Source organism: Piliocolobus tephrosceles, chromosome 11 (assembly GCF_002776525.5).
Source record: "Piliocolobus tephrosceles isolate RC106 chromosome 11, ASM277652v3, whole genome shotgun sequence".
Lineage (NCBI taxonomy): Eukaryota > Metazoa > Chordata > Mammalia > Primates > Cercopithecidae > Piliocolobus > Piliocolobus tephrosceles.
This window is the reverse complement of record NC_045444.1, coordinates 83,505,036-83,525,207: the sequence shown is the minus strand read 5'-3', so window position 1 is coordinate 83,525,207 and position 20,172 is coordinate 83,505,036. Positions and strand designations below refer to the sequence as shown.

The 20,172-nt window shown below is 45.2% G+C and overlaps 1 protein-coding gene across 1 annotated transcript in view; it reads left to right on the top strand.

Annotated features, from left to right (window-relative positions):
• The first annotated feature begins 12,195 nt into the window (after window positions 1-12,195).
• The window catches only part of SF3B1 (splicing factor 3b subunit 1), a 48,623-nt gene continuing 40,646 nt past the window's right edge, over window positions 12,196-20,172 (top strand). The window contains exon 1 of the mRNA XM_023218084.1: window positions 12,196-12,327. Within this exon, the coding sequence (XP_023073852.1) occupies window positions 12,300-12,327 (28 nt within the window). The 5' untranslated portion in view covers window positions 12,196-12,299. The remainder of the gene's footprint in view (window positions 12,328-20,172) is intronic.

The following is a 20,172-nucleotide window of genomic DNA, read 5'->3' as shown; positions in this document are numbered from 1 at the left end:
ATGACACTGAACAAAAGCCTAAAATGAAGTGAGGAAGTGAACTCTGATTACTTGGGAGAAAATGACTTTCAGGTGTATGTATGGAACAGCGAGCGCAGAGGCCCCAGGCAGGAACAATCTTGGCATGCTTGAGGAAGAGCAAGGAGTTTGGAGCACAGCGAGAGGAGGAAAGTGGTAGGAAATAAGGTCAGAGAGGTAGGTAGAACTTTATCCTAGTGCCACGGAAGCCATAGTGTGCTACCAATTTTTTATTGTATTCTAAGTGTGAAGGAAAGCCATTAGAGTTTGAGAGCAGAACAGTCACTTGGTCTGATTTACATTTAAAGCAATATTCCAGCTGTTGTGTCTATGATTATTTTCTCCTCTTGCTTGGATCACTGCAGTCACCCTTTACTAGATACTTTGTGGAGTAAATTGAAATCATCAGCTACAAGGTTTGTCAAACATTTTGCAGTACAACATATGATGTACTTGTAGACTGAGGTGGTTCTGTAGCTGCATGGACAATTCTGTATCAATTACTTTCAAATACACAATCCTTGCTCTTCTTTAAATCTTAACTATTTCCAGTATTCAAGTAAGGTCTTCTTTAAAGCACATTTTCAGGCCAGGGACAGTAGCTCATGCCTGAAATCCCAACACTTTGGGATGCCGAGGCAGAAGAGTCACTTGAGGCCAGGAGTTTGAGACCAGCCTTGGCAACGTGGTGAGACCCCATCCCTACAAAAAAAATTAAACAATTAGCTGAATATGGTGGTACACACCTGTAGTCCCAGCTACTGGGGAGGCTGAGGCAAGATGATCACCTGAGCCCAGAAGTTTGAGATCGCAATGAGCTGTGATCATTCCACTGCATTCCAGCCTGGGTGACAGAGCGAGACCCTGACTCAAACCAAAAAGAAAAGAACATGTTAAATGACACCAAGGGGATACTATCTGCCAATTCCAGAATATGGGAAATTCTATAGAACAGGTCACCCAGTTTATTCAGTGAGTAAATATCAAGGAAATGAAGGGGGAGACAGTTGTAGATTTGAAGGATGTAAAAGGCTTTATTTTTATTTTGTTTAGTGCAAACTAAATATAAAAATATATATATGAGACTAAGAAATTTGAAAGCTGGATACTAGATTATTTTAAGAAATTATTGGCCGGCTGTGGTGGCTCACACCTGTAATCCCAGCACTTTGGGAGGCCGAGGTGGGTAGATCAAGAGGTCAGGAGTTTGAGACCAGCCTGACCAACATGAAGAAACCTTCATCCCTACTAAAAATACAAAAATTAGCTGGGCATGATGGCACATGCCCGTAATCCCAGCTACTCGGGAGGCTGAGGCAGGAGAATCGCTTGAACCTGGGAGGTGGAGGTTGTGGTGAGCTGATATTGAGCCATTGCACTCCAGTCTGGGTAACAAGAGCAAAACTCCGTCTCAAAAAAAAAAAAAGGCCTTGATTACATTGTTAGTAAGGACTGTGTTGCGATTATAAACATGTTTACTGATTGATGTCAAATTCACTGTAATCGTAGAACTAATTTTTTTACGTATTTTGCCCTACTGTCTATATGATGACATCTTTTTTGAGCAGCTAAATTTTAAATTGTATATACTTTATTTTGTGAATACTTCTTGAATGTGCTAAAGGTTGAGCTCTATGGTAGAGAGGGTTTTCTGGCTGGGCAACAGTGGCTTACGCCTGTAATCCCAGCACTTTGGGAAGCCAAAGCAGGCGGTTCAGGAGGTCAGGAGATCGAGACCATCCTGGCCAACATGGTGAAACCCCGTCTGTACTAAAAATACAAAAATTAGCTGGGTGTGTGGTGGCACGTGCCTGTAGTCCCAGCTACTCAGGAGGCTGAGGCAGAAGAATAGCTTGAACCCAGGAGGTGGAGGTTGCAGTGAGTCGAGGTCACGCCACTGCACTCCAGCCTGGGTGACAGAGCCAGACTCCATCTGGAGAAATAAAAAATAAAAAAATTCAATTCAGGCCAGGTGTGGCTCACACCTATAATCCCAGCACTTTGGGAGAATGAGGCAGGCAGATCACCTGAGGTCAGGAGTTCAAGAACAGCCTGGCCAACATGGTGAAACCCCATCTCTACTAAAAATACAAAAATTAGCCAGGTATGGTGGCACACACTTGTAGTCCCAGCTACTCAGGAGGCTGAGGCAGAAGAATCGCTTGAACCCGGGAGGCAGAGGTTGCAGTGAGCTGAGATCGCACTAAGAGAGGAGACCACCCCTCATATCGTCTTATGCCCAATTTCTGCCTCCAAAGAAAGAAGTAAAAACTAAAAGGCAGAAATGAAATCCACAGGCAGACAGCCCGGCGCCGCACCCTGGGCCTGGTAGTTAAAGATCGACCCCTGACCTAATTGGTTATGTTATCTATAGATTACAGGCATTGTATAGAAATGCACTGTAAAAATCCCTATCCTGTTTTGTTCCGATATAATTACTGGTGCATGCATCCCCCAGTCACGTACCCCCTGCTTGCTCAATCAATCACTACCCCCTCACATGTACCCCCTTAGAGTCGTGAGCCCTTAAAAGGGACAGGAATTGCTCACTCAGGGAGCTCGGCTGTTGAGACAGGAGTCTTGCCGATGCCCCCTGCCGAATAAACCCCTTCCTTCTTTAAGTGGGTGTCTGAGGAGTTTTGTCTGTGGCTCATCCTCCTACAGCACCACTGCACTCCAGCCTGGGTGACAGCAAGACTCCACCTCAAAAACAAAAAATTAAAAAATTCAATTCGAGTAGGCCAAAACTAGAAATTTCAGGAGAAAATAAGATAATTAACTACCTAGGCAAGGCCACAAAGGATGACAACATACTTAGCTTTCCAGATACAGAAATACTTTTTTTTTTTTTTTTTTTTGAGATGGAGTTTCGCTCTGTCACCCAGGCTGGAGTGCAGTGGCGCAATCTCGGCTCACTGCAAGCTCTGTCTCCCGGGTTCACACCATTCCCCTGCCTCAGCCTCCCGAGTAGCTGGGACTACAGGCACCTGCCACCACACCCAGCTAATTTTTTGTACTTTTTTAGTAGAGATGGGGTTTCACCGTGCCAGGATGGTCTCAATCCCCTGACCTTGTGATCTGCCTACCTCGGCCTCCCAAAGTGCGGGGATTCAGAAATTCTTTTTTTTTTTTTTTTTGAGACAGTCTCGCTCTGTCACCTAGGCTGGAGTGCAGTGGTGTGATCTTGGCTCACTGCAAGCTCCACCTCCCGGGTTCATGCCATTCTCCCACCTCAGCCTCCCGAGTAGCTGGGACTACAGGTGCCCACCACCACGCCCGGCCAATTTTTTTTTTGTATTTTTAGTAGAGAAGGGGTTTCACTGTGTTAGGCAGGATGGTCTCGATCTCCTGACCTCGTGATCCGCCCACCTTGGCCTCCCAAAGTGCTGGGATGACAGGCGTGAGCCACCGCGCCCGGTGGGATTCAGAAATTCTTATGTCAGGGAACTCAGAGTAGATGAAGGAAACGGATTCTTCCTGTTTATATAACCAGCCTCCAAGCCAATCCTAGAATTCCTCGTTTGCAACTTCCTGCCACATACTATGGCACTTAGCCACAAAGAACTGCTTCAAGGTCCCCTACAGACACTATGGTGTCTGTTGCCTACATTGTCCTCTTTTTCTAGAAGGTCCTGTGTCCTATTCTCACCCCCATCTCCTCTATCATTTTTACCTGATCTATAAGACTGATCTGGTGTTACCCTATCCAGGAAATCTCACTGTAGGAGCGGATTAGAGGTTACCAGGAGTTAAGTGAAAAGGGGGAAATGGGAAGTTATTGCTTAATGATCCCAGAGTTTCAGTTTGGGTGATTAAAAAAAATGTTTGGATAGAGGTAGTGGTGATAGTTGTATTAACAGTTTGAATGTAATTAATGCCACTGAATTATACACTTAAAATATTTAAAATGCATATTTTATGTTATATATATTTTACCACACTAAAAGGGAGGTGTGGCAGCCAGCTATAGCCCATGGGTTGGAGACTGCTGTCCCATTATAGATTATGGCCCAGGTGTTCACTTACCTCTTTCTCTACTCACCTGAGGATTCCTGAGGCTATTTATGTTAATAATAATCTAATAGCCAGATTATCTCCAGTTGTTATTCTTGCCATCTAAAATAAAAGCCCCTCCAATAATCATTCTCCTATTTATCCTCATTACTATACAGCTCGCTGCTTCCTTTCCACTAACTTTTTTCTCTCAAACCTTTCCTTTGTGCCTTCTGGAACCCCTAATCTGTGATTCATAAACTTCCCAAATCCTCAAAATACATCTTTTGTTATAAGCATTTTTTCCCTTTTTTTTTTTTTTTTTGAGACGGAGTCTCGCTCTGTCCACCAGGCTGGAGTGCGGTGGTGCGATCTCGGCTCACTGCAAGCTCCGCCTCCTGGGTTCAAGCCATTCTCCTGCCTCAGCCTCCCGGGTAGCTGGGACTACAGGCGCCCGCCACCGCGCCCACCACCGTGCCCCGCTAATCTTTTGTATTTTTAGTAGAGACGGGGTTTCACCGTGGTCTCCATCTCCTGACCTTGTGATCCGCCCGCCTCGGCCTCTCAAAGTGCTGGGATTACAGGCGTGAGCCACCGCGCCCGGCGCATTTTTTCCCTTTGATTTCTCCTTTTATATTTCAGTTGGGGCATTAATTGATATTTTTCAAAATTACCTGTGTGATCAGATTCTATTCTCTATTAATTTTATTTCAGGAAAGTGGAGGGGGTCGTGTGTCTTACAGGGTTCAGAACAATTTCCTTGGCTGACTCTTGGCACCCTGTGAAGCTACCCTGAGATTCCTCTGTCATACGAGGCTGTTTATTCTTTCTCAACCATAGGCACATTTTATCTCACACTGGGGTGAGTGGTGGGGGTGACAGACCACACATGCTGTTGAATATTTGGATATGTTTCTTTCTTCTGACCATAGAACACTGGAGACCTGTCTGTCTCCCAAATTTTTTGCCTTCTCTCAAAAAATTTAAAAAGGGGGTGTTCCATAACCCTTGCTAGCGAAGTACTTCAAGGCCAAGAGAACAGGACTGATGTCTCCTTCACTCTTCACTACTACTCTCAGATCATAATTTACCCACTCTCTCATGAAAACCTTTTTTTTTTTTTTTTTTTTGAGACGGAGTCTCGCTCTGTCGCCCAGGCTGGAGTGCAGTGGCCGTATCTCAGCTCACTGCAAGCTCTGCCTCCCGGGTTTATGCCATTCTCCTGCCTCAGCCTCCTGAGTAGCTGGGACTACAGGCGCCCACCACCTCGCCCGGCTAGTTTTTTGTATTTTTTAGTAGAGACGGGGTTTCACCATGTTAGCCAGGATGGTCTCAATCTCCTGACCTCGTGACCCGCCTGTCTCGGCCTCCCAAAGTGCTGGGATTACAGGCTTGAGCCACCGGGCCCGGCCACTTTTTTTTTTTTTTTTGAGACAGAGTCTCGCTCTGTCACCCAGGCTGGAGTGTAGTAGCATGACCTCGACTCACTGCAGCCTCCACCTCCCGGGTTCAAGCCATTCTCCTGCCTCAGCCTCCTGAATAGCTGGGACTACAGGTGCGTGCCACCACACGCCTGGCTAATTTTTGTATTTTTAGTACAGACGGGGTTTCACCATGTTGGCCAGGATGGTCTCGATCTCCTGACCTCGTGAACCGCGTGCTTTGGCTTCCCAAAGTGCTGGGATTACAGGCATAAGCCACCGTGCCCAGCCAGAAAACCCAAACTTCTTTAAGGTTTAGATTCTTGGGGCACAGTGTCACCATCTACTCTATTTCTGTATCATTGTCCATCTCATGGAAGGCACCTTAGGACACCTGCAGAGGATGCTATGGGGGGCTGCCCAGATTCCTTCCCCTTCCCCTAATACTACAGCTATTGGAAGTTCTGTGGGTAACAGCTCGCCAATGCATCCCTCTCCAGGGATTGCTTGTGGCTAAAAGACAGCTGCCTCTTCCCTCATCCAGCTAATTTTTGTATTTTTAGTAGAGATGGGGTTTTGCCATGTAGGCCAGGCTGGTCTCAAACTCCTGATCTCAAGTGATCTGCCTATTGGCCTCCCAAAGTGCTTAGATTATAGGCGTGAGCCACCACACCTGGCTGCAAACTTTTTTTTTTTTTTTTTAATTTTTTTTTTTTGAGACAGAGTCTTGCTGTGTCGCCCAGGCTGGAGTGCAGTGGCGCGATCTCGGCTCACTGCAAGCTCCGCCTCCCGGGTTCACGCCATTCTCCCGCCTCAGCCTCCGAGTAGCTGGGACTACAGGCACCCGCCACCATGCCCGGCTAGTTTTTTGTATTTTTAGTAGAGACGGGGTTTCACCATGTTAGCCAGGATGGTCTTGATCTCCTGACCTCGTGATCCACCCGCCTCGGCCTCCCAAAGTGCTGGGATTACAGGCTTGAGCCACCGTGCCCGGCCTTCTTTTTTAAAAAAACTTTTTATTTTGTTTTTAAGAGAGCTAGTGGTCTCACTATGTTGCCCAGGCTGGTCTCAAACTCCTAGGCTCAAGCGATCCTCCTGCCTTGGCCTTCCAATGTGCTGGGATTACAGGCATGAGCCACCATGCTTGGCTGGATTCTTGCAAACTTCTTGCATGGAGATCTTCATCTCAGAGTTGGCTTCATGGGCAATGCAACCTGTGACAACTGGGATCCAAGAATTATCCAAGCAGATTCAAAAATGTGATTTTTAGATCTGGATCACCTGTTATCTAGCCAGCAATGAGGACTCTCTCACTGGTGGTAGGTAAAACATTACCAGCTTCTACTTAGATACTGGAGAAAGACAATGAAAGGCTGAGAGTGATTAATCCCTAATGTAGGTTAAATGTGAAAGCTGAAGGGCATCCTTGGCAGTATATAAAGAGTCTCGGGAGGCCAAGGCGGGAGGATCACAAGGTCACGAGATCAAGACCATCCTGGCTAACATGGTGAAACCCCATCTCTACTAAAAATACAAAAAATTAGCCGGGTGTGGTGGTGGGCGCCTGTAGTCCCAGCTACTCGAGAGGCTGAGGCAGGAGAATGGCGTAAACCCGGGAGGCGGAGCTTGCAGTGAGCCGAGATCGCGCCACTGCACTCCAGCCTGGGCGACAGAGCGAGACTCCATCTCAAAAAAAAATTAAAATTAAAATTAAAAAAATTAAAGAGTCTCATCTCTGGCTGCTAGAGAGCAGAAAAAGCTGATGATTAGGACAAGGACTTAATATATATATATATTTGATTCCTTTAAAAATAACTTGCTGGGCATAGTAGCTCATACCTGTAATCCTAGGACTTTGGGAGGCTGATGCAGGTGGATTGCTTGAGCCCAGGAGTTCAAGACCAACCTGGGCAACGTAATGAGACATTGTCTCTAATTTAAATATTGTTTAAATTTTTTTATTTTTAATTAAATTAATTAATTAATTTTGAGACTGAGTCTTGCTCTGTCGCCCAGGCTGAAGTGCAGTGGCATGTTCTCAGCTCATTGCAACCTCTGCCTCCTGGGTTCAAGCAATTCTTGTGCCTCAGTCTCCCGAGTAGCTGGGATTATAGGCGCCTGCCACCATGACTGGCTAATTTTTGTATTTTTAGTAGAGATGTGGTTTCACCATGTTGGCCAGGCTGGTCTTGAACTCCTGACCTCAAGTGATCCGCCCACCTCGGCCTCCAAAAGTGCTGGGATTACAGGTGTGAGTCACTGCACCTGGCCTGATTTTTATTTTATTTTATTATTTTATTTTTTTGAGATGGAGTTTTGCTCTTGTTGCCCTGGCTCTTATTGCTCTTGTGTAATGGTGCAATCTTGGCTCACTGCAACCTCCGCCTTCCAGGTTCAAGCAATTCTCCTGTCTCAGCCTCCTAAGTAGCTGGGATTACAAGTGTGAGCCACCGCTCCAGGCCTGATTTTTATTTTAATTGAGACAAGGTCTCATTATGTTGCCCAGGTTGGTCTCGAACTCCTAGTCTCAAGCAATCTCTGCACCTCAGCCTCCCAAATTGCTGAGATTATAGATGTGAGCCGCCACACCCCACCCAGGAGTTAGTATTAAGAGTAGCATGGCCCTAGGCTGGGTGCAGTGGCTCATGCCTATAATCCCAGCACCTTAGGAGGCCAAGGTGGTCGAATCACGACGTCAGGAGTTCAAGACCAGCCTGGCCAATATGGTGAAACCCCCCATCTCTATAAAAATACAAAAATTAGCCAGGCGTGGTGGCATGCTACTGTAATCCCAGCTACTTGGGAGGCTGAGGCAGGAGAATCACTTGAACCCGGGAAGTGGAGGTTGCAGCGAGCCAAGGTCGTGCCACTGCACTCCAGCAGAGCACTCTTGCTCTGGGGAACAGAGCAAGACTCCATCTCAAGAAAAAAAAAAAAGAATCACCTGCTTTTTCCGTTTGCCTCTGACTTCTCTGATACGGCTCAGCTTGGTACTGTCACTGATATGGCTGTCTTTTACAGGCCTTGGGTGAAAGCGGCAGATGAAGCTACAGAGATGAGCTCCATGATAGCAATGGGATGATGAGGTCCCATCACTACTTGCCCTCCTTAAGTAGTGTCAGTTTGGACCTTGTTTCCTACTTTAGCGATGCCTAACTGTCAGCAGCAAGGTGGGCACAATTATCACAATTAGCATAAGGTTAGAATGGTTGACCTGCAGAAACACATGATTCATTCAACTGGGTATGCTTAGAGGCAAGATTGACGGGCAGTCTACAAGGGTGCTGCTCAATCTATGCAACCAAGAGAAATAAATATGAATCATCAGGAGGCTGAAGGCATTTGTCCCAACTAAAAAAAAAGTGATCTTCGGCTAGTTTCCAGACCCGAGGTAGTTTTCAGACCTAGAAATTTGAGTTCAGGTCATCTAATTGAAGGAGAAGCTAGGTCCCCAGGAAGGATTGTTTAACACCACAGTATTCGTTTTGTTTTCCTTTTTTCTTTTTTTGTTTTTGTTAGTATTTGTTAATGATTCCCTTAATACTTCTCCAAAGGGAACTTTTGCTCTGGTACCTATACACTGGGAAAAGTGGAATAACCAAATATTTTAAGACCTGTGGGACACAAGGTCCAAATTGCCATCGTTATCCAAAGTATCATAATATCCTATTAGAGTGGGTGTATATAGGGGCTGGGTCACACATCAAGTTCTCACCCAGGTCTGGCTCACAGTGGCAAGGACCCACCACATCTTATTTCCCAAGTTCTCAAAGTTGGTTAAGGGGCTCCTGACTGTAATCTCAGCACTTTGAGAGGCTCAGGTGGGAAGATCACTTGAGGCTAGGTGTTTGAGATCAGCCTGGGCAATACAGCAAGATCCTGTCTCTACAAAAAATTTAAAAAGTAGGCAGGTGAGGTGGCTCACGACTGTAATCCGAGCACTTTGGGAGGCCGATGTGGGTGGGTCACTTGAATCCAGGAGTTCAAGACCAGCTTGGCCAACATGGCAAAGCCTTGTCTCTACTAAAAAATACAAAAATTAGCTGGGTGTGGTGGCGCACATCTATGGTCCCAGCTACTAGGGAGGCAAAGGTTACAGTGAGCTGAGATGGCGCCACTGCACCCCAGCTTGGGTGAAAGAGTAAGACTCTGTCTCAAACAAAACAAAACAAAAAATCAAAAAGTAGCTGGGCATGATGGTGTGCACCTGTAATCCTAGCTACTCAGGAGGCTGAGTTGGCAGAATCACCAGAGCCCAGGAGTTTGAGGCTGGAGTGAGCCACTGCACTATAGCTGGGGCAACAGAGCGAGACCCCATATCTAAAAACAAAGCAAAACTAAACTAAAGAAGTGAGCCTATGGGATAAGAACTATCACATTGGGATTTATTAGGGAAACTGGCTCCTGCAATTTTGGAGACTAAGTTCCTTGACAGGCCATCTGCAAACTGGAGGCCCTGAGATTCTGGCAGGTCAGTCCAAGTCCCAAGGTTTAGAACCAACGAAGACAATAATGTAACTCAGTCCAAGGCCGAAGGCCTGAGAACCAGGAGAAAGGTGTGGGGGTGGGGTGCTGCTGGTATAAATCCAGGATTCCAAAGGCTGAGCAGCTTGGGGTTGTTGTCCAAAAACAACAATAGAGGAAGAATGGATGTAGCCAGTGTTGGCACATAAACTGACATTTTCACCTTTTCTCTGCTTCTGTTCTTCCTGGGGTCCCCATCAGACTGGATGGTACTTGGCCACACGGAGGGCAGATCTTCCCCACCTAGCCCACTTGTACTCACACGCTAATATCTGGAAATACGCATACAGACACACCACAAAAATAGCTTTACCAGGTTTCTGGGTATTCCTTAATCCAGTCAAGTTGACACTTAAAATTAACCATCGCATTTTTTTTTGAGACGGAGTCTCCCTTTGGCTGGAGTGCAGTAGCGTGATCTCCTCTCACTGCAAACTCTGCCTCCCGGGTTCAAGCGATTCTCTTGCCTCAGCCTCCTGAGTAGCTGGGATTACAGGCACATGCCACTATGCGCGGCTAATTTTTGTATTTTTAGTAGAGATGGGGTTTCACCGTGTTGGTCAGGCTGGTCTTGAACTCCTGACCTCCTGGTCCGCCCGCCTTGGCCTCCCAAAGTGCTGGGATTACAGGTGTGAGCCACCATGCCTGGCCAAAAATTTTAATTTATAAAATTTATTCTTTTACTGATGCCAATAAAAATCAGTGGTGGCTCACGCCTGTAATCCCAGCACTTTGGGAGTCTGAGGCAGGAGGACTGCTTGAGGTCAAGACTTTGAGACCAGCCTGGGCAATATAGTAAGATCTCATTCTACAAAAAATAAAATATTAGCTGGGTATGGTGGCCCATATTTGTGGTACTAGCTACTCTTGAGACTGAGGCAGGAGAGTCTCTTGAACCTTAAGGTCAAAGTTAGGTTGAGCTGTGATCGCACCACTGCCCTCCAGCTTGGGCAACAAACCAAGACTCTGTGTCAAAAAAACAGAAAAAAAATCCTTTGTGTCACCTGATCCAAAGAAGGGAGTCTGTGAGAGGGAAAGAGGGAGCAAGGCTGCAGGTCAGGAGTTACTAGGGACAGGTTATCTTAAGCTCTCAGTCCAGTGTCATTGTCCATATATCTCCCACCTACCTCTAGCCTCAGGAAAATGGCTCCTCACTGTACCCAAAGTAGACATGGGGTCTTTCTGCAAGAGGAATACACCCATACCATTTCCCTCCCTTCAAACGACCACAATGACCATAGTATGGTTAGTATTTGGGTTGTAGGTTTATCACATAGCGAGGTATTCCTTTCTTTGTGATGGCTCTAACCTTGATAACTACCTGTTTTCCTGGGCTGCTTCCGGGACCCATCTTTCTGAGCCTTTCTTTTTCATCGTCGAAGTCCAAGATCAGTGTGACAGCACAAGGTTATGATATTTTAATTGATGTCTAGGAAAAACAGACTGCATTCTGATCTATTAAAATTCCTGATTTAGGAATACCGTCTAGGATTTAAGAGAAACATTTAATGAATGTTAATAATGACGATGAGTGGTTTTCTAAGAACCCATAAAGTTAAAAGGCTTTAAAAGGGTGGCAAGATTCTCACTGTGCAACTCAATAACGATTTGTGAGGCTCAACGAAATTCTTACCCAAATTATTTGCAATTATTAAACAGAAAGAATGAAAAATGACCTTGAATTACAGGGCGAAAGATGAGACTGTTAAGACTGTCTTTGTAACTAAGCACTGTAAAGACTGAGACAGCTGCAAGGTAAAGTTTTCCTCGAGCTCTTCTGGTGAATTGTGGGAAAAGGGATTGAACGTCTGAGGTCTCTTCCAGCTTTGAAACCGCAGTGTTTCGTACAGTGTTCATTCTTTTTATGGGAGGGGTCTCGGGGTCTTGCTCTGTCGCCCGGGCTGGAGGCTGGAGTATAGCGGCGCGACACGATTACGGCTCACGGCAGCCTTGAACTCCTGGGCTCAAGCGATGCTCCCACCTCAGCCTCCAGAGTAGCTGGGACTCAATGTCTGTTCTTAACTCCCCTCGTAGAATCCACTTTCCTCCAGGGCAAAGTTACTCACTTAAGGACCTTACGGCTTAGCCCGAGGATTTCCCGGGTCACCACGCAGGCGGCTTCAGGGCCCAACCGTGACTCCTCCCCCACCCACAATGCACCTCGCGGTTCCCTCTAGGTGGCAGCTGTGTCACGTGTCACCCGACGGAGCGCGCTCCTGTTTGGCGCACGCGCAGAGTGCAGCCCCCTGCTATTTTTTTTTTTTTTCCCCCCCCTCCGTGGCGGCGGCGACGAGCGGAAGTTCTTGGGAGCGCCAGTTCCGTCAGTGTGTTCGAGTGGACAAAATGGCGAAGATCGCCAAGACTCACGAAGGTAAGCGGTCTTTCCCTGCTTACGTGTTTTCTTGGTTGCTAGCCTACTAAGAGCCTTTATTCCTAGGATTCTGCCTTTTCCTATGGTTTCTTTCATGGGAGCCGAGCCCGCGTTTCGGGGCCAAGGGTCGTCTCCTCCGCGCCAGCGGCGCAGGCCACTGCCCCGCGTAATGGCGTCCTCCTCTTACACCCCCGACAGGCGCTTTGTTCAGTGTTTGGGACCTGCTACTTCAGAGTAGCTTCTCTTCTCTGACCAGAGGGCCTCGTTTAAGCGGCTTCCTCAGTAGGATTCGTGGGCAAGGGATCTGGGAAGCGGGCGTGGGGAGAAAGTCTCACTCGCCTGTCGACACTGTCGTCCGCATAGTTTATGCAGAAGAGGATCAGAAAAGCACTGAAATACGGCAGCCGCTTTTCCGACAGGACTGAATCGAATTTGGTTAAACCGAGATTCCATTACTCCTGCCCCCGTGTGTGTTCAAGCGTCAGTGTTACTTGCTTATTTTTCTTGCACGAAACGATTTGGGGATAAAATCTGGTAGTTGTTTTCCCTCTCTTAGTCACTTTTAGTATAATATTGATCTTTTTCTTTGGAGACTGGTTATTGGAAGAGCCACATGGAAAAGGAAAAGATAAATTACTTTCATTAATGGCCGAAGCTTTCAAGCTAGTTGATCGTTTTATGGAATGCAGAGTGTGCAAATTAGGAAAACGTTGGGAATAGACTGGAGTTCATTAGGAAATATCCAGAGATGACAGGAAACGGGATCACTTTTCAGAAAAGACGAGGCATGGGAAGTTGGAACTGCATTCTTTGATTTCTGACTTGGAGTCCGAGATTTTCACTGAGAACGAGACTTCTAATTCACTTTTGTTTCATATGTTCTTTCTGGGTATTTGGCTCGGTATTAGTCTGTGAGTGGTAACAGACTGAGGCCATCCAAAATTTTACAGTCAGATAGGGGAAACAGATGTGTATGTCCTCATTCTCTCATGAGGCCAAATGCATGCTTAAGTAGAACAAGAAGCAACATGTTCTGGGAACCTGGATAACGGAATTATTATGCTTAGGGTTATTTCACTGAAGAGGTTACATGTTCCTGTTTTAAAAGGATCAGTTTTAAATCGGGAAGGACATCTGAGCCTGAGAACATCTTGTAACAAGGTATTGAATCGTGAAAGGTGTGTTTGAGTAGTAGTCCACTGTGGCAGGAACAGTGGGTGCAAGGAGAAAAGAAATAAATGAATCTGTAAAGGTTGGTTTAGGACCAGAATGTGAATGGCTTTGAATCGTGGGGTCACCTAGAGGACCTGAAGTCCAGCTTTCTGCTGTTTATCAGACATGCTAATGAATTGACAATGGCTTTAATACCAGTATTATTTTAGGTATTTAGGATTGAAATGCTCTCTTAGTGTTCTTAGGCGTTATTATTTTTCTTTAGACTATCTCAAATATAACCTTTTGCAAAATAAGTAGAAAATATAAAGATGTGCTGTTTTTGTTCATTCAGGAGGTTATTCATTTGGGGATATTGATAGTATAGCTTTGATATTTATTGGCAGCGTCAGCATAAGATGCTCTCAAACAGGAAAATCAAAGTTCTGTTCAGTTTTCCTGAATTTTTTAGAAAACCAGCTAAAAGCTTTGGTCTATTGCTATTCATTATCCAAACTTGTTATTTTTGAGATTATTCTATCAATGTGAATTAAGTGATGCCATAAGAAAATAGCAGAACATTCAATACTTGAACACTGTCTGTGCCCATCCCTATGGGATATAAGTCAGGGGATAATAAATGTTTAGTAGAAATACACATAATACTGACATAGCTTCTTGCTTCCTTCCTAATGACATTTTCTTGGTGGAACTCTAGTTATTCATGGTTCCATCACTGTTTTCTCTTGTTAAGCCATTTTTGATAAACTGAAGCAGAATTAATGCTTTTAGGGGCAGTGCTGCTATAGCACTCAGTATAAATGTTACATTGCTTAGAGTAGTCTATTGTGTTAAGATTTTCTCTTCTACTTAGCTCCAAGATTGAGATAAACTGGTAACTATTTATTTATTTTGCTGTTATATTCTTTCCAAACATTTTTTTTTTATTTTTTATTTTTATTTTTTGAGATAGAATCTTGCTGTGTTGCCCAGGCTGAAGTGCAGTGGTGCAATCTCAGCTCACAGCAACCTCGGCCTTTGAGGTTCAAGTGATTCTCCTGCTTCAGCCTCCCGAGTACTGGGATCACAGGCATGCACCACCACACCTGACTGATTTTTGTAGTTTTAGAGACAGGGTTTCGCCATGTTGGCCAGGCTGGTCTCAAACTCTTGACCACAACTGATCCTCCCACCTCGGCCTCCCAAAGTGCTGGGATTGCTGGCATGAGCCACAGTGCCTGAACCCTTTCAAACATTTCCATTAGGATCAGGCCTCACATCCTCTTTAACCAATCTGATTATATTTTGGCCAATGTGGCTTATGCTTTCCAGGATTGAAATATAAAAAGAGCTGGACTTACTCAAATCAGATAAAATCTTTTAGATCTTTCCGCATATTAAATTGTGTCAGATGTATGGTTATGAATATGCATAATCTTGCCATCCAGCAGTTCTTCAGATACTGCTGACTTTGGCAAACAAATAGGGAACACATATTCTTCTCTGTTTTGTAAGGGGAAAAATGGGTTAATCAAAAATCCTGTGTATCAGCTTGTTTTGCCACTAATCCTTTGAATTAGATTTTTTGGTACATCACCAAGCTGAAAAAGTTTTTTCCCTAATTCTTTGCTTGATAAGTGGCTGGAATAGTTATAGTTTTGTTATTGTGTATCTTGCTGTTATATTTTTTTTCCTGTGTTTATTTTTAAGACCGGGTCTTGCCTTGTTGCCCAGGTTGGAGTACAGTGGCGTGATCATAGCTCACTTAACCTACAACTGCTGGGCTCAAGCGATCCTCCCATTTCAACCTCCCAAGTAGCTACAACTACAGGCGTGTGCCACCATGCCTGGCTAATTTTTACAATTTTTTTTTAGATATGGGATCTTGCTATGTTACCCAGGCTGATCTTGAACTCCTGGGCTCAAGCACTCCTCCTGCCTTGGCCTCCCACCGTGTTAGGATTATAGGTGTGAGCCACAATGCCTGGCCTTGAAATTTTTTTTTAATAGAATTAATCATTTGGGAATCAAATTTATCAGTATTGTTTGTAGTGCTCAGTAAAATGATTTATATTATAGTTAGTTGTCCTGTTGGAGTTTTGTTTAATGAAAAAATTGAGGGTTGGGATTCAGAATATACTTCTTGTTTTTCCGTGTTGTCTTTTAGAATTCTCGTATTTGGGAAATACTTGTTCACCAGTTACATCTGCCTGAAGGAGAATAGATATCACTTGGGGACCACATTAAAAGGTGTAGGTGAGAGATTTAACATCTGAGGGCAGTATCTCTGTAACATGTAATGAGCAGTGATTAGAACATTGAACATAATACAGATGAAAAATGAAAAAAAAAGAAGCATCAAGGAGGAAGAAGTGCTACAAGTTGGGTTTAGCATGATCTAAGGCTTAGAAAGAAGAAAAGAGTTGGTCACGGTGTCTCACACCAATAATCCCAGCACTTTCAGAGGCCGAGGTGGGCGGATCACCTGAGGTCTGGGGTTCCAGACCAGCCTGGCCAACATGGTGAAACCCCCCATACTAAAAATACAAAAAAATTATCCGGGCATGGTGATGTGCGCCTGTGATCCCAGCTACTCAGGAGGCTGAGGCAGGAGAATCACTTGAACCCAGGAGGCGGAGTTTGCAGTGAGCTGAGATCACGCCACTGCACTCCAGCCTGGGCGACTGAGTGAAACTCTGTCTCAGGAAAAAAAAAAAAGAAGAAGAAGAAAAGGCAGAGGAGGGGAGATCAGAGGGACAGAATTGGCGGGGAGCAGTTAAATAGTTGTATCAGATGTGACCTTCTGCTATCAGTGGTATGAGTTGTTTTTCTCAAGAGTTTGATATGTAGGTCTGAGTTTTAAAATACAGGAGGCCAGGGGTTGCTCACGCATATAATCCCAGCATTTTGGGAAGCCAAGACAGGAGGATTGCTTGAGACTGCAAACATACAGAAAAGTAGAGAGCAGCTGGTGCGGTGGCATGCCTGGGCGGATGGCTTGAGCTCAGGAGTTCAAGATTGGCCAGGCAATATGGTGAGACCCTGTCTCTACAAAAAAAAAAAATACAAGTTAGCCAGGTGTGGTGTGTGCCTGTCGTCCCAGCTACTTGGGAGGCTGAGGTGGGAGAATCTCTTTTGAGCCCAGGAGATTGAGGGGAGGCTACAGTGAGCTATGATGGTGCCACTGTGCTCCAGCCTGGGCAACAGAGTCAGACCCAGTTTCTAGAAAACAAAACGGCTGGGCACAGTGGCTCATGCCTGTAATCCCAGCACATTGGGAGGCTGAGGCTGGTGGATCACCTGAGGTCAGGGGTTTGAGACCAGCCTGGCCAACGTGGCGAAACCCTGTCTCTCCTAAAAAATACAAAAATTAGCTGGGCGTGATGGTGCGCGCCTGTAATCCCAGCTACTAGTGGGGCTGAGGTAGGAAAGTTGCTTGAACCCAGGAGATGGACGTTGCAGTGAGCCGAGATCATGCCACTGTACTCCAACTTGGGCAACAGAGCAGGACTCCATCTCAAAAAAACAAAACAACAGACGGGGTACGGTGGCTTATGCCTGTAATCCCAGTTTGGGAGGCTGATGCGGATGGATTGCGTGCGGTCAGGAGTTTGAGCTTGGCCAACATGGTGAAACCCCGTCTCTACTGAAAATACAAAAATTAGCTGGACTTGGTGGTGTGTGCCTGTAATCCCAGCTACTTGGGAGGCTCAAGGAGAATCTTTTGAACCGGAAGGTGGAGGTTTCAGTGAGCTGAGATCGTGCCACTGCATGTCAGCCTGGGCAACAGAGTGAGACTCCATCTCAAAACAAAATAACAAAACAAAAAAGTACAGTGAGTAGTAAAATGAATCCCTCATATACTTATCACCTAGCTTCAACGGTTCCAAGCTTAGGCCAACTTAGTTTAATTTGTACACTGGTCCCTTCTACTCTTCCCATTATTTTGAAGCAGATCTTAGACCTACCACTTTATCCATAAATATTTCAGTGTGTATTTCTAAAATGTAAGGACTTGAAAAGATAATACCATAATTACACCTAAAATTAAAATAATAAAATACCTAGTCAATGTTCTGTTTTACCCATTCTTCCATTCTTTTAAACTTTGTTTTCAGTTTCAGTCAGGCTGCCAAGAAAACTGATACATTTTGATTGGTTGGTTTCTCTTACATCTTTTTCATTTCACAGTACATTGTGATTGAGTGATTTATCTCCTAAATCTTTTTCAGTTCATAGGTTCCTCCTCTGTCTCTTTCTTTTTCCTTGCACTTCATTTGTTGCAGAACCTTTGTCGTGTGGTTTCCCACAGTCTGGAGGAATTGGGGAAAATGGCAGTCAAAACTGGTTCCCTCCTTCCCATTACTGCTGCAATCAAGATGTTAGGGGGCCCACAAGCAATGGAAGCACCCAGAAAATTATTGACTGTAGGTATGAGCATAGTTCTGAAATCATACTTCAGGTTTAGATTGTGCTAGTCATGGGAAGGAAATCCTTTTTTTTTTTTTTTTTTGAGACCGAGTCTCACTCTGTCGTCCAGGCTGGAGTGCAATGGTGTGATCTCAGCTCACTACAACCTTTGCCTTCCGGGTTCAAGCAATTCTTTTGCCTCAGCCTCCTGAGTAGCTGTGACTACAGGCACCTGCTACCATGCTTGGCTAATTTTTGTATTTTTAGTAGAGACAGTGTTTCACCATGTTGGCCAGGCTGATCTTGAACTCTTGACCTCAGGTGATTCACTCACCTCCGTCTACCAAAGTGCTGGGATTATAGGCGTGAGCTACCATGCCTGGCCAGGAAGGAAAGCTTTTTTTTTTTTGAGACGGAATCTCACTTTGTCGCCCAGACTGGAGTGCAGTGGCACGATCTCGGCTCACTCCAAGTTCCACCTCCTGGGTTCATGCCATTCTCCTGCTTCTGCCTCCCTAGTAGCTGGGACTACAGGCGCCCGCCACCACGCCCGGCTAAATTTTATATTTTTAATAGAGATGGGGTTTTACTGTGCTATCCAGGATGGTCTCGAGTTCCTGACCTTGTGATCTGCCTGCCTTGGCCTCCCAAAGTGCTGGGATTACAGGCGTGAGCCACTGCGCCTGGCCCTGGGAAGGAAATCTTAAAAAGGATTTGTATATTCTGGTTCTCCCCCCACCATAATTTTAATGGCAATAAATATACTCTTCAGTTTTGTTTTGTTTTTTCTTTCTTTTTTTTTGAAACGGAGGTTTGCTCTCGTTGCCCAGGCTGGAGTGCAATGGCGTGATCTTGGCTCACTGCAAGCTCTGCCTCCTGGATTCAAGCGATTCTCCTGCCTCAGCCTCTGGAGTAGCTGGAATTACGGGCATGTGCCGCCACACCCAGCTACTTTTGTATTTTTAGTAGAGACGGGGTTTCTCCATGTTGGTCAGGCTGGTCTCGAACTCCCGACATCAGGTGATCTGCCTGCCTCAGCCTCCCAAAGTGCTGGGATTACAGGCGTGAGCCACCGAGCCTGGCCCACTCTTCATTTTTCTAACAAGCCTAACTGCTACCTGTTTTGTATGACACACGGTTATACACATATCTTAAAAATAAGATGACCAATTTAAGAAAAACCTCATTTTTTGACAATATACCATCAAGACTTTTCCTTTAGCATGGCTCTTTGGTAAATGCAGGTCTGATAAACACTTCACTAAGTGCTCTGATCTCTTAAGACATTTTTAAAAACTACACTTGGATATGACAACTCAGGATTTTAAGGACTACCCGTAACTTCAATTTTAGGATTCTAAATATAGTGTCATGATAGGGAATCACTTCTTTTTTTTTTTTATTTTTGAGACGGAGTCTTGCTCTGTGGCCCAGGCTGGAGTGCAGTGGCCGGATCTCAGCTCACTGCAAGCTCCGCCTCCCAGATTTACACCATTCTCCTGCCTCAGCCTCCCATGTAGCTGGGACTACAGACGCCCGCCACCATGCCCAGCTAGTTTTTTGTATTTTTTAGTAGAGACAGGGTTTCACCATGTTAGCCAGGATGGCCTCGATCTCCTGACCTCGTGATCCGCCCGTCTCGGCCTCCCAAAGTGCTGGGATTACAGGCTTGAGCCACCGCTCCCGGCCCTCAGGAATCACTTCTTTTTAAGATTTCATAGTCAATAGCTAAGGGTCCTAGCATTTATCCCTACACTACCCCCAGTGAGTGGGTTTTACTAAAGATGGAAGTAGGGGAGAGGTTGAGGCAGGGAACAGAAAATGTGGCTTTCATCTGGAAAATCAGGTAGTTAGGTAATCCATATCTCCTATTTCTACCTCTGTACTCCTTTTTCTACTACCACAGATTTGGAATTTTACTAACCTCACTTGTCCCAGCTTCTCTTTATCGTACTTGTTCCCTTAACATCTCTCTCCTCCATTTCATCTCTCAAAATTCTTCTTTTTCTGTTACACATTCTGCTCTCCTCTGCTCTTAAACTTGGAGAAGTAAATCCATCAAAAAGGCTTTCTAAGTTTCTTATAAAGGTAAACATTTATTTACTATAGGATCCAGCAATCCTATTGCTAGGTATAGATGTTTACCCCCTAGTGTTTTTTTGTTTGTTTGTTTGTTTTTGTTTTTGAGACGGAGTCTGGCTCTGTTGCCCAGGCTGGAGTGCAGTCACAAGATCTCAGCTCACTGCAAGCTCCGCCTCCCGGGTTCAAGCGATACTTCTTTTT